Source organism: Typopeltis vanoorti, chromosome 14 (genome assembly GCF_054136105.1).
Source record: "Typopeltis vanoorti isolate ZY-2024b chromosome 14, IOZ_Tvanoo_1.0, whole genome shotgun sequence".
Lineage (NCBI taxonomy): Eukaryota > Metazoa > Arthropoda > Arachnida > Uropygi > Thelyphonidae > Typopeltis > Typopeltis vanoorti.
In genome coordinates this window covers 11,073,360-11,088,922 of record NC_143562.1, presented here as the reverse complement: position 1 = coordinate 11,088,922, position 15,563 = coordinate 11,073,360, and the positions used below count along the sequence as shown (strand labels likewise).

At 35.9% G+C, this 15,563-nt stretch overlaps 1 protein-coding gene across 2 annotated transcripts in view; it reads left to right on the top strand.

Moving 5' to 3' along the window:
• Positions 1–12,675, top strand: part of LOC150099211 (uncharacterized) — a 57,284-nt gene extending 44,609 nt beyond the window's left edge. For both annotated transcript variants that reach the window (XM_090403873.1, XM_090403871.1), the window contains exon 3: positions 11,365–12,675. In XM_090403873.1, the coding sequence (XP_090259999.1) occupies positions 11,645–12,598 (954 nt within the window). In that variant the 5' untranslated portion in view covers positions 11,365–11,644 and the 3' untranslated portion in view covers positions 12,599–12,675. The remainder of the gene's footprint in view (positions 1–11,364) is intronic.
• Positions 12,676–15,563: the final 2,888 nt, after the last annotated feature.

Here is a 15,563-nt window from a genome sequence, read left to right as displayed (position 1 = left end):
TTCTTCAAGCAGTAGGCTAAGTGGGTTCAAATCCCACCATGCTCATGGTTGGATTTGAACCAATCTTTGTGATTGTCTTTAGGGTGGAAGATGAAGCTGCCAATAAGCAGAGTGGTGGTCTCACCAGGTGTGAGACCACCACTCTGCTTATTGTAAGCTTTGAAAACATGGACTTTTTTCAAAGGGCTTGAAAAAATTCTATGTTTAGTTCCATTCAAAAATTCCATGTCTAGAGCAGTTTTTCCTCATTAGGTAAAAATAAATAAATAAAATACAATATGTATATAAACACACACACACACACACACACTATCTGATCAAAAGTATTCGGACTTCTCTCTATAATTCATATACTGACATCCAGATGTCACTACACCCTCACCAGTATAAATAGAGGCATGGAGCTGTGTTGTTCAATGATAAGAGGTATGAGCAGAATGGGTAGGTCAAGGGAGCTCAGTGACCTCAAACATGGACTAGTTATTGGTTGCCACATCAGTAAGAAATCTGTTAGAGACATTTCAACCCTCCTCAAGTTGACCAAGTCAACAGTTGGTGACATGATTCTGAAGTGGAAACACAAAGACATAACCACAACAAAACCACAGTCAGGTAGGCTGTGTTTAATGACAATCAGGGACCATTAAGCGTTTAAGAAGGTGGTTTATGGAAATCAACATGCATCAAGTGAAACAATCACTCAGGATTTCCACAGTGCTACTAACTGTCCAGCCAGTACCATGACTGTGTATCGAGAGTTAAGAGGAATAGGGTTCCATGTTCGAGCAACTGTCCATAAACCAAACATTTTTCCTGTGAAGGCTAAATGGCTCCTGCAGTGGTATAAAGCGTGATGTGTCAGTGGACAACTGGAAGCATGTGATTTGGAGTGATGAATCACGCTTTTCCATGTGGCAGTCTGATGGGAGGGTCTGGGTGTGGCGAATGCCTGGAGAGCAATTCCTGTAAGCATGTGTAGTGCCAACAGTGAAATTTTACAGTCTGGGGGTGTTTTTCAGGGAATGGAATTAGCCCTCTCATACATGGAAGGGTACAAGGATATTTTGACCCATTATGTACTGTCTATGGTAGAAGATCAATTTGGTGGTGACTATTGTCTGTATCAGCATGACAATGCTACCTGTCATAAACCAAGGTCTGTGAGGGGAATGGCTTGTGGACAGTAACATTCCAGAAATGGACTGGCTGGCCCAGAGCCCTGACCTGAATTCCATAGAACACCTTTGGGATGAATTAGAACACCAACTTTGCTCCAGACCCCATTGGCCGACATCGCAAACTGCTCTGCTACAACTCTTCAGCAAGAATGGACTGCCATTCTGCCAAAGACATTCCGACACTCAGTAAAAGGTCCCTCCAGCAGAGTTAAAGCTGTCATAGAAGCAAAGGATGGACCCACCCCATATTAATGTCCACTACTGGAAAGTGTGTCACAGGAAAAGTCTTATTACAGTTTTGAGGAGGTGTCCAGAAACTTTTGATCAGATAGAGTATATGTAAAATATTCTTAACCCAGCAATGGTACTAATGTATATGAGTGAGCATCACAGTCTTAATCCACAGCTGATCTCCTGGGGAGCATTATCCACCTATGGACTCAAGCCATGAAACGGTTTGAAGAAAAGTGTGTGGCTACTCTTGACATTTCCAGAGAATTTAATCAGTCTAGCATAATGCTTGTTGAAAATTTATTTATCACTAGGTTAGACTATAATAGATTTAGTTTAATCCTTTATCCCAGTGAGAGCAAACAAAGTTTGCGCCTGAAAATATCTTCAGGACTAAATATGGTGTTGTACTATCTTATCCTTGGTGTTGCACTACTTACTGGATAAGATAGTACAACACCATATTTAGTCCTGAAGATATTTTCAGGCGCAAACTTTGTTTGCTCTCACTGGGATAAAGGATTAAACTAAATCTATTATAGCATAATGCTTGTTTATCAGTTGCTATCTTATGGTCTGTTTTCCATCCTTGTAGTTGATCACTGGCTTCACTTCAGATTTCCTAACTGATGGCAGAGTAGTAGACTTCATACTTTGCCATCCATAGCTTTACTGATGACAGTATGCTCTACTCTTTTTATAGTGTTCAAGCATTCCAGGCCTTGAGACCTTACAAAATTGTGTGAAATAGGGGTAGAGCAGATAATCTTGTTAATAGCATAATGTAGTCCTATTTCTTGTATAAATATTATTATAATATTTAATATTATTATATTATTATATTATTATAATCTAATAATAATAATAAATACTATTATTATTATTATTAGACCTTCAGGGAGTCAAAGACTCATCGATGGAGGCTGTTAATTACCCAACCCAGCTATTACCTACTCTTGAATTCATTCACACTAGATGCACTCACTACCCATAAGGGCAAATTATTCCACTCACTCACTGCTCTCTGGGAGAAAAACCTAGCTCTTAACCCTTTCTTGACTGAGAACAACCTTAACTTCCATGGATGACCCCATGTTCTCTCCCCGCCTTCCATATAATGAAAAATTTCATCAGTTAAAATGTTATAATACCCATTCAAAAGTTTATAGACTTCTATCATATCACCCCTCTTTCTCCTGTTAAGCAGAGTCTGTATTCCACATACTCCCAATCTGTCCTCATAATCTAAATCCCATAATCTGGATATAATCTTTGTAAATCTTCTTTGCACCCTTTCCATACTTCTTTATCCCCTTAACCTGGGAGACCAAATCTGTGCACAGTAATCCAAGTGTGGTCTTATCAAAACCTTATAAAGAAGCAAAATTACATCCTTATCCTTACATGTTAAGGTTCGCTTCAACATACCAATTATCCTCTGAGTTGTATTTGCAACTTTTGCTATGTGACCTTTGAACTTTAAATTTTTATCCATCAATACACCAAGATCCCTTACCTCTTCAGTTTCTTGTAGCATAATGCCGCTAATATAATATGCTGCTGGAACTCTAATCGCTCCAAAATGCATAACTTTACACTTACTAACATTAAACACAGCCATTTTCGTTAGCCCAGATTTCCAGTCTATTCAAATCGTTTTGTAATTTCTGAATATCAGTAGCATCCCTGATTGCCCAGCCTATCTTTGCATCATCAGCAAATAATTGCAAATATGATGATAGACCCTGCTTGATGTGATTAATGTATAGATTGAACAATAATGGCCCAAGGACCGAACTCTGAGGTAAACCACTGGTTACCTTAAATCTGCAGATTAACACCCACTGCATACCACTTTTTGATATCCGTCTGTCAACCATCTCCTGATCCAAGTCAATAGATTATGTTCCAGTCCCATATTCTCCAGTTTACACAACAGCCTATTGTGTGGTATCCTATCAAATGCCTTAAAAAAATCCAACATTATCATAGTGTATCCATTCCCTTTATCCAACTCGGCCGTAACATTATTATAAAATATGAGCAAATTGCTAAAACATGACCTTCCTTTAGTAAACCCATGCTGTTCCCTGCATAGTATGGAATGTTTGTCTACCCATTTGTGTATGCGAGTTACACAAATGGGTAGACAAATTTGTATGCGAGTTCTTACCAACCTCTCTAAAATCTTCACTACCACACCAGAGATACTAATAGGTTGGTAGTTAGACACATCAGTTTTTCCACCACCCTTGTACAATGGAACTATCATACATTCCTATGGTATCATTCCTGAGCTGAGACTCAAGTTATACAAATGTGTGAAAGGCCTGGCCAATTCAGCTGAACATTCCTTTAACAAACGGGCAGATATTCCATCTGTCCCTATTGACAAATTCTTATCCAGGTTATGCAAGAGCTCTTCAACCTCATTTTCATGAACCTGTAACTCTTCATCCAACGTAGCGGTAGCACCATGCTACATACACCTGGTTGATATATCTTCGCAAAGTGAGCACTCATTAACTGAACAATCTCCTTAGCTTCCGACACTTGTGTACCATCTGCATTCAATAAAGTTATTCTTCCACATTCATTCTTTCTTTTGCTTGCGACATAACGATAAAATTCTTTTGGATTGCCTTTAGCTTGCATGGCCAATTTCTTTTCATGCTCCATTTTAGCTTTTCTTACAATACTCATTACTTTTCTGGGCCTGAGTTTTATATATTTCATAACTCCTCTCACTCTTATTCTCATGATATTCTTTCCACATCAACTTCTTCTTGTGGATCTCTAGCTTAATAAGGCTGCACATCCATTTCACTCCCAACCTATTTATTCTTCGAACACTAGGGATACATTCAGATTCAGACCGCCTCATTCAAGCACTTTTTCAAAGATTCCCATGCATTGCTGATATTTTTTCCATTCAGTAACTGATACCATGTGACCAAAGATAGTATTCTTCTAAGTTGATCATAATTTCCAGCTTTGTAATTCAGCATGTAGCCTGATTTAATCGGAGCTTCAATACAAGTAGATACTTCCAAAGTAAGAGCAGCATGATCACTGTCACCAATTGATGGTAAAATAGCCATATTCTTGACAGAGATCCCTTCTGATGCTTTGAGCAAATCCAACACTCCTTGACCTCGAGTTCCTTCTTTCACATGCTGCTTGAGAAAGTTATCTCGCAACAATTCAATAAATTCCTGTTCTTTCTGATCATGAGATTTCTCTTCTACCCAATCAATGTTTGGAAAATTAAAGTCACCCATAATGATCATTCGCTTGGTACCCATAAGGCTAAATTGGCGATGCATTGCTTCGTCCCCTACAACTGAACTGCCAGGTCTGTAGCACCACCCCACCATATATTTCTTTCTGTTAACCTCCACTTCACACCAAATAGACTCAAACTCATCGTTACTTGGAACATTGTTACCATTATTGTTTTCTTGTATTTCTACCCTAACTGGACTTAAATCATCTGATATCATTAGTAGCACTCCTCCTCCTCTCCTATCTCTTCTGTCATTCCTAAAAATAGTCTATCTGTTACACTCGATCCCACTTACCATATCTGATTCTGATAGCCAGGTTTCACTAATGCCAACAATCTTAGGCCACATCGTATTCAATAAAGCAACAAACTCAACCCCTTTGTTTCCAATGCTCCTAGCATTTGTGTATAGACATAATAAATTATGACCTAGCCTATTCTTATAATTAGATATGCAATGTATTTGGTCTTGTTCTAGAATTTTCTCCTTTCCCTCCCCAGATATACTTAAAAAAGTCCAAACCCAAAGCATATTTTTCCACTCCTTTGCCACATACATAACCATGCTCAAAGGTATTCATATCTTTATCACATTTGTATACCATAGTTAAACTTTCACACACATTTTCCCCATTCCTCCCTTGATGATCTAGTTTCCCTGACTCTTTGCATTAAGTCTCATATCAAGAAGTAATTTCATCAGAAGCCTGGAGAAATTACTTCTCATATCAAGAAGTAATTTTCCAGGCTTCTGATGCCAAATGAATTCAAGTGCAGGCCATCATTCTTATACAAATCTTTTCTGCCATCACACCCCACACATCAAAAAACTAACATCCATATCTTCTACATAGCCTGCGAGTGAAATCATTTGCTATCATCGCCCTTTTTCTTAACTCAGTACTATCATATCTAGGTAGTAATCCTACAGTTTTTACTCTTTCACATTTCTTTCTCGCTTCTTCAAACAGACCTTTCATATCTTCTCTCATACTATGTTTGTCACCACTTAAATTATTTGTACCTACCAGCACTACCATTTCTTTTTACATTTCGTTTTTGGTTTTCAATTACGTTTGTCATATTTTTAATTTTTGCTCCTGGGTAACTGGAAGCGGTGACTGCGTCGGCAAGCACAAATTATCACTTCACTTTCCCTTACATATGACATCTTGGATCTTCAGACAAGATCAGTTTTTTTTTCTCTTGCTGATTTATATTTCTTGCCTTTCACAGCATAGATACATTATAGCTGTAGCCTCCTCATCCTCCAAAAATCTATATATATTTTTCTATCAAGCTATTGCTTTTTGTAACCTCCAAAACTTAATATAAATTCCAAATTTGTCCAACCTTAGAAGGCCATTCCTACATTGTGTTGGTGCTTATGTAAAAAAATGTTGATACTAACCATAAAACTGTTTTGAAATATTATTTAGAACAGTATGCCAAGCTTATTCGTGAAACATATCAGCAGGTTTCTTTTTTGTTCTCAACTGCTTATCTCTGATGTGCTGCAGATTTCTGTATAGGTCATTGTAAGTATGCTAGGATGTTCCATATGCTGATACAAGAATAGTGTTTTGCTTCTGAAGTGATGTCTTTTTAAGGTAGTGGGTATCCTCCATCTTTGCTGCATGAAGGGTATTGAGTTGCCAATGCATACGATATCTATTTATTATTGGCCCCTGTGCCTTTCATATGTGTGGAAATAATAATATTAAAAATGGTCTGTCAGCCTTCTTTTTATGTATTAATTTCTAAATTTTTAATTTGTTTTTTTTCTTTTAGCTGCAGATCTTAATCAGTAACCTTACATTGGCAGTGGATCGTGTATATTCTAAATACTGATAATCCTAGGAGATATCATTATTAGGAAAGCAGATAAGGGAGGCTGTGTAGGTTGTACTTGGTATTAAATATTTTTTAAATTCTTCCAGAAGTCCTTTCTTCCCCCCCCCCCCCCCCCCACACAAATGTAATAGACTGCTGCTGCTTTGGAGTGGTCTCTATGTTTCAGATCTCATGTGGTCTACTTGGCCAGCCAGGCTAACCGAGTGGTTAGTGTGGTTTGCTAACCTCTTTCCAGCCAAAAGGCTGTGGGTTCGAATCCTGCCGTGGGCATGGATGTTTGTGATTGTCTGAAAATACCAGTGGTGGTGGTTGGCAGTAGATGGCATTGTCGTAGTTGCAGTTCGTTGGCGGCTTTGAGTGCTGAAGACAGAGAGTTGTAGAGTAGGTGCCCTCCCTCGATGAGTCCTTGAACTCTCTGCCACCTCCAGTTAGTTCATAACTAACATTATAGAGTCCTGATACCATCTTTGTTATCCACCTCTGCACTCATTCCACAGTTAATTTATCGCTTTCAAATCCTGTGGACCAAATTTGAGCACAATAGTCCAAGTGTGGTCTGATCAGGGTCTTATACAATGGAACGATAACTCTTTTATCTCTGCAGGTCAGTGTTCTTCTCAATATTGGAACATTCCTTTGGGTTACCTTCACATTTGCAATATGTTTCCTGAATTTCAGGTTTCTATTAGTCATCACCCCTAGATCCCTTGCCTTTTCCCTTCCTCTAGTACAGTTCCTCCAACAGAGTATGCAGCAGCCTCTCATCGATTTATCCCAAACCTAAAGACTACATTTAGCTGCATTAAACTGAAACCCACATTCATTTGTCCATCTGTAGCAACTGAATATCCCCCCCCCTACAATCCATTGACAATGCCATTGATATGAGGGTTAAACAATACAGTTCTTAGTACTGAGCCCTATGGTACCCCACTTGTAACCTTGATACTGCTCCCCCATACACAACTCTGATACCTATCAGATAGCCAATCCCAAATCCAGTTCACCAACCTGACATCTAAACCCATTTGCTGCAACTTAAATATCAGCATATCATGTGGTACTCTGTCAAATGCCTTTGTAAAATTAAAAAAAAAAAAAAAAAAAGGCAGCGTATGCCTTTCCCCTCATCAACCTCTCTTGTCATTTTATTATAAAAGGCAATCATATTACTAAAACAAGAGTGCCCCTTAACAAATCCATGCTGACTCTCACAGATAACATTACCCTCATCTGCCTAATGCTGTCAATGAACCCTCACTAATTTCTCCAAAATCTTAACAACTACTGATGAAATACAAACTGGTCTATAGTTTGACACTTCCAGTCTGCTACTACTCTTATGCTACCACCTGTTAGATCCTAAATGAAGGAATCTTGGATAGAAATCATTCATTTAGGGTCTAACATATAAAAATGGCAAACACAGAGAAATACCTGCACATCAGTTGTAATTAAAAGTGAAACGTCCTCACTTTATGTAAAAATTTGTATCCTTTATTTAAGCACCTTATATTTAAGCTATTGTGATTAATTTACAATTTCATTTTGTGTCTTTTAAAAGAGGGATAATGTGAATTAAATTTAAGCCTTACTTAAACTATGTAAAATCTATTGTGTCATCATAAAGCTGTTAAGTATTAATTCCTGGAAGGCCTAAAGCTACATGCATACAGTGTAACGCTGGCAGGTATAGCGTATTCGGAAAATCACGTAACCATGTATTCCATGAATCCGAGTATATCAGCATCGTCGTAGAAACAAAGGATAAGCCAAAGGGTGAAATTAGTAAGGTTCGTGTGCAAAAAGGCGCTAAAAAAAGGGCGCTCTATAGGAGTATAAAAGGGGGTTGAGCCTGGAACACGGGGGGCTTTTTCTTGATCACTTGTTGTATCGTTTTCCTGTTGGGTGGTTTCGAAGTTGGCAGGCAGTTTCGCATAAGGGGGGGGGGTGAAGTCTGTGATGTCGGGCAGCGAGCGTTCGTAAAGAAATGAAGCTGGATTCTATGCAAAGCTGAAGGAAGAAACTTCCAGTCCTAGCAGAATCAAGCCGTCGCTGGAAAGTCCCATCGAGTTGTTCCTGAAATGCAAAGATTTTGAGTCCATTTCCGGCAGAAAGAAGGAAGATAGCGTAACCCCTACGTTGGCGTATAGACAGCCAAAATAGATGAGAAATATTCAGACAAACACGTGGTGCAGAACGATGTGGAGAAAAAAGGTCAGTAAGGTGCTATTGCTCTAATTGTGTGTGAATGTTCATTAGAAGAAAGAAGATTGTTTGCAATTATGAAATTTAGAACTTTATAATAAGGAACTCTGTGGACAGTCACTATTTAGAAAGTTAACCTCGTTTGTGAGTAAGAAGAATTCTTTAAGAGAGATTTTGTAACTTGTATGTGATAGAATTAACTTGATGCGATATGAAAGGTAGAATATAGTCTCAGTAACATTGGAATGGTTGATAGTTTGTTCTTACGAGTAATACTGCTAGAAGGAATTTAGCTTAACTTATTATCATTTGATTTGTATCCCAATGCGTAATTACAGTGTTTAGCATGCCTTATAAGTTTTATTTAGTTCGAATGTGTTAATCTCTTAGTTCGAGTTTATTTAGTATTGAACATAATTAAGTGTATGAATTTTGTATTGTGTTTTAGATATTCCAATAAACATGTCATATTTTCCTGAACCTGAGTCATGCCTGATTACGATTCCAAATTACCACTTATAAAATTAGAACCTGATTTTGGCGGGAAGGATTTAGTGAGTGAATATAAATATAGATTTAGGTCACGACTGTAATAATCTAGATCTACAAGGCAGTTAAGTAAGATATAGAGTAGGAAAGCTAAGAATCTAGTATTGTCTCCCTGAGTAAGGATCTTTTCTACTATAGGATACTGGCTGGTGCAGCAAAATATAAATTCGCCAGTATCCGAAGAGGAAACAATCCTAGATATAAAAATAAGATTAAAATTAAGTAAAAAAAATAAATAGATATAATAACGAGAATAAACATTTTAACAATGCCACAGCCGGTAGGATTTTGATTGAAGAAGCTTTAAGTAAGAAAGGATAGAATTAAGTATAAGTGAAGTATAAAAGATAACAGATATAAATTACGAGAAAACAAACATTTTAACAATGGCGCAGCCGGTAGGATTTTAAACGAACCAAGGGTTTTTGAATAAGAAAGGATATAAGCAAGTAAACAACAATAAATAAGTATAAAAATAAGAAAAGACCTTTTAACACACCTCTATGCAATGGCATTATCTTACTCTCTTTTCACTCCTTGGGGCACCTTTCCCATGGCCAGACTCATTTGAAAAGCCAGGTTAATGGTGCTGTCAGTTCTTCAGCACATTCTCTCAAAACCTGTGGTGAAATTCCATACAATCCTATTGCTTTATTGACATCCAAATTATTAAGTATTTGAAACACATTCTCTTCTTGCTCTTCTTCTAAACCTCGAACCTGCCCTATCACTCTGGTATTGTATTAAAATCTACTTCTCCAGGATGAACCCCAATAAAGTGTTCATTGAACAACTCCACTATGTCCTTTGCATCAGTCACTCTATTCCCATTTTTATCCAACAAAGTTATTCTTTCACAATCATTTCTCCTCCTACTGGCTACATAGCAAAAATTTCCTTAGGATTTTTTCTTTGGATCTCAGGGCTCATCTCTTCTTATATTCCTGTTTTGTCTTCCTCACCATACTAGTCACTCTCCTGGCCTGAGTCTTATATTCTTCATACATCTGCTTTCCACCCCTCTCCTTATATATCTCTTCCATAATCTTTTTTACCTTCAGCTCCTGTTTGATATTGTTGATCATCCACTTTACTCCAGATTGGGTTCTCTTCTGCACTCGCAGTATACAGCTGGCTATTGCTGCTAACAAATATTCCTTCACTTCCAAAGCACTGATGATATCTTGTCCTTCCAATTGTCCCTCCATGGGAATGTCGCAAGTTGATATCTAAGACTATTATAATCACTCGCCTTATAATTTTGCATACATTCCTTTCTCTTTGATACTCCTGCATGTCTGTTCATCTTTCCAAGTCAAAACCACATGATCTCTCTCTCTTTCTCCAACTGGGGGCAGAGTTGCCATATCAGTTATAATCAGCTCTTCTGATGCTGTAACCAAATCTAAAACTCTTGAACCTTGTGTTCCTTCTACTACATGTGGCCCTCAAGAATCCAGAAATTCCATTCCCTTATTACTACATGCAGTTTCTTCTTCCGAATTTATACTGCTGTAATTAAAATCTCCCATAACAATCATTCTTGCAAGAATTGAGTGATATCATTGAAAAATTCGAGTTTCCAGAAGGGTCAAACTTTCCTCCATGAGGTGGAAAGTTTTTGCCAGGTTTTTGTTACTTTGGCTAACTCACTTTCAGTTGAAAAGCCCTTATGAATGTTGTTTGTATGCTAGAGGGAATTCAAATTCAGGTCATTATTAACTGAGTTATGGGCTCCAGTGCCAAATCAGCACTATCAGAACTAAGTAGTGCAAACACATAATTTAAACACCATTTATTACCTATTATAAAAGTTAGCGTTTCTTAATTTAACTTTGCTATGTCAAATATATTGATTTTTTGGACTTTCAGCTTTTACTGATCAAGTTTTCCATTGCTGTTTTTCTGTACTTTCATTGTGTAGTATTAAAAATTTGAAAGAGAATTCGTTAAGAATGACTAGTTATTTTATTCTCAAAATTGTATGCATAGTAATAATGCAGTTTATGAAATATTGTAGTATTGTTAGATTACATAATTTTTTTGTCTACTTTGCAGATAATAGTTCTTTGGTGGAGCATATTGCATTTGCCATTCCAGCTATTTTCACAGCAGAATGTATACTGTGAACTTAGAACTTACAGCACTGTCAGCACAAAAGATGGATAAGTGAATTATATTATTTATAGTGAAAGATATAATCAGTGAGAACTTGAACAGTGAAAATTTTAGATATCTCCTTTCTTAGAGTATTTTATACTCTGAAAAATGAGCCATTGAGTGATATCATATTTATGGAACTTATATCATTTTGCATCCATCTTAATATATTATCAAAATGCTTCGTTCTAAATGTTTTGTATGTGAATATTGTGGATGGTCATTTCCACATGTTAATAGCTTTAGAATTCATAGAAGACTTCACACAAATGGAAAAGAATTTACCTGTGATACTTGTGGGAAATCATTTGCATATTATAATCTTCTTAAAACTCATTTAAAAATTCACACTGAATCTTCTAAGCCTTATACCTGTGCAACATGTGGAAAATTATTTCTTCATGCTTCAATTCTTAGTATACATTTAAGAGTCCATACTAAAGAGAAACCATTCAGCTGTGAAACTTGTGGTAAAGCCTTTGCACAACTTAACAACCTTAAAGTTCATAAAAGAGTTCACACTAATGAAAAGTATTTTACATGTGAAACGTGTGGTAAATCATTTTCAGATGCTTCGTGTTTTAATAGACACTTAAAAGTTCACACTAATGAGAAACATTTTATTTGTGAAACATGTGGCAAGTCTTTTTCAGAAGCTAGTCGGCTAAAAGCTCACAGAAGAATACATACTAAGGAAAAACCTTTTAGCTGTGAAACATGTAATTTATCATTTTTAGATGCTTGTAGACTAAAAGTTCATAGAACAGTTCACACCAAAGAGAAACCTTATACCTGTGAAATGTGCAGTAAATCATTTTCACGTAGTTGTTATTTGAAAGATCACAGAAGAACTCATACTAGGGAGAAGCCTTTTAGCTGTAAAATATGTGGTAAAGCATTTTCACAAGCCTGTGTTTTAAAAGTGCACTCAAGAGTTCACACTAATGAAAAACCTTATAGTTGTAGAACTTGTGGGAAATTATTTTCAGACCTTGGAAACCGTAATAGACATATAAGAGTTCACACTAATGAAAATCCTTTTACTTGTGATGTTTGTGGAAAATCATTTAATCAGTCCCAAAATCTTAAGAGACACAAAACTTCTCACCAGAAGAAATATGTTACATCTTAAATCAGTAGTAAATCGTTTTTATGAGGGCACAGCATTCTGATGTTCAGAAGAATATAAAAAAATGTTTGGTATGTTTTTTCATTGTCGGTGACTTTTTCTTTTTAAAATATCAATTTAAGATTCCTATTATTTTAAATGCCAGTTTTGCTGAAACATGCCAGCATCATAGTAATTTCTGTTCTGTGGTCAGTTCTTACTAAAGCATTGTATGGAGCACACTAATATGGGGAGGGGCTGTAAATTCTGATAAACACCTAGAACATGGTTCTACTTCAATTCCATCATCGATTATCACAACTTTTCAGCACACCTCATAGTTTGTAAAGTGTAGTGGATAGTTTACAAAGTTAATTTCCTATAGTATGGTCTATGGGACTTTGGACAGGACTTTTTTTTTAGTAGTTTGTTATAGTTTGCAAATTTGTTTTACTTAACGATGTTTGCTCTAATGAGAGTTAACCATGATATATTGGGTGTTCTGATCCTGTTGATCAGATATCATTTATAGTAATAACTGCATCAACTGCCATGAACTGCCAAACATAAATGGTTTTAGTGTGTGTTTGGGGATGATAAGAAGTATGAGTATTACTTGTAGCTGATATTACTTGTTCATACTATTCATATTAGGAACCAAGCAACTAAACATAAATTAAAATGAAAATTAAAAATAAAGTTGGATACTTTTCATGATGCTTTAAACTATTCTGATAGTATATAAACTGTAATTTCTGAAATAGTCTTCAGTCTTGCTTAGCCGACATGATTCTCATAAACCAGAAAAATTAGATTCATCCAGTGATTACATATACTAAAAGCTAGTTTAAGAGCACTTTAACAACTGAATATTCAGGGAAAAGCATTGGGGCTGAGTAATTTGATTTATGTTTGTAATTAAAGTACATTAATCACAGGAGTCAAGATTCTAGTTCACTTAGCTTTATAAAGTGTTCTTCCTTCCTTGACACATTTCCAAGGATTATCACAAGATTTTGCCTAATTTTGTGATAATCCACTTGTTACTTGTGCACCAAGTTTATTAACTGGTTTTTATCCAGTTAATAAGACAGATTTTTTTATCCAGGATATTTATTATGATAATAATTTAAAAATATAATAAAAATAAAAACATCTCTCATAAAATTACTTTCAGTTTTACCACTTCAGAGTTCCATAATTTAATAAGAATAATCCAACCAACTAAACTCTTATGAACTTAAGCTCCCCCGCCCACCTCTCATCAGTGGGTCATTGGCATCTAATTAAATACCTCATGTCTGGTATTCTTGAAAATAAAAAAAAAATTGTGCATATCATATTTGAATATGAATGTTTCTTCTTTAATGTATCCTTTAAACATATGTTAGTTCCCCATCTATTTCTTTGGAAATGCAGCAATTAAAAGTTAATTTAAAAGTTCTGGAAACTCCTCCACTTTTACTAGCCTTGAACATTAAAAAAAGTTCATTTCCTCTGTGTTGAAAATGTTTATCCAAAGCAAGTTTGCTGCTCAACATATTTTCAAGGAACTGTCTACTACTTTGGGAAAAACTATATAATCTCTTGATATGATGATTATAGTCACAAAAATAAATAATGCAGGATATGGCTTGCCAATTTATTACAAAAATTATATGAAAATTCAGTGTCAGTGTACAATTAGCTGAGAGCATTGAAAGGCAGTAAAGACCATACAAAAGCACGTCATTGTTTTTTAAATGAAAGCAAATGATAACATCATGTATATCATTAGATATATCATGCAGTCTGCATAAAATCTGCATAAACGAATAAGAGATTTCCAGATGTTTCAAAGTATAAAAGGCCCTTGTGTGAATCACTTCAAAAGACTCCTTAAATATTTTAGCAAAAAGATCTCTTTTAATGAATGGACAACAGCAGATTACCAAAAATATTATACAAATATAAAATAAGTGGAAAAAGAAAAATCAGAAGACCAAGAAAGAGCGACATGAAACCAGAACAGGCAGTCTGGCCTAAAATCCATGTTAGGAAGAAGAGATCTCTTTTAAGCGTGTCAGGGAACTGTATGGCCAATCCATATCATGATGTTCAGAAAATACATGTTCAATGAGGCCACATTTTTTCTTTCTTTCTTTTTGATGTTCTTCCTCATCTACATGCTCTATCTTATGGATTTTGAAACATCTCCCTGTCTGATTGATGTAAAGATTGCCAGAATAACATGGTATCCTATATACTCCAGCATACTTGACAAATGGAATATTGTCTTTTGGCAAACATAGGAAATTTTGTAAGATGTGGGCTCATTTAAAAGTTGTCTGGATGTTAAGTGTTCTTAAAAGATGTGTGCTTTCTGTCTTTACATTCCATCTATGTAAGGTAAAGAAATGGTCCCCTTGTAATTAATTTATGGAGATGCACGAGTTTGTTTATTGGAGAACAACAATTTTGTTTAACCCTCCAACCAGCCACGATGTCTATAGACGTCGAGATAAATCTGGATACAAAGCTCTAAAACCCATTGAATAACATGGATAAGAAGTGCAATTTGGTGTCACTATTTCATCCACATTGGCCAGTAGGGAGGTTAATAATTGTCTTTAATAGCCATTTAAAATGAAGAAGAGGTAGAACAGGAGTAAGTTCTTTTTTGTTTCATCATTTTTAATAATCTTTACAGGCAGTTCTTTAAGGTTTTGATGATGTCTAACTTTTTCTGAGGATGGTGAAATTAGTTGATATGTACATATCACCTCGTGGGAGTTGATTTTCTGTAGCATTTAACTCTATGCTTCCACTATTTGTTTATAAGAATACAGCTCTATGGTCATATTTTTATCCTTCTCTGTTTCCAACATAAACTTAATCTTGGGGTTGAAAGTTTTTTCATTTGGTTATACTGTAAATTAGTATACTATACTATTCTTGAGAGTAGCCTGAGTTTAAATAGTTAATATATTCACTGAAATTTACCAACAGG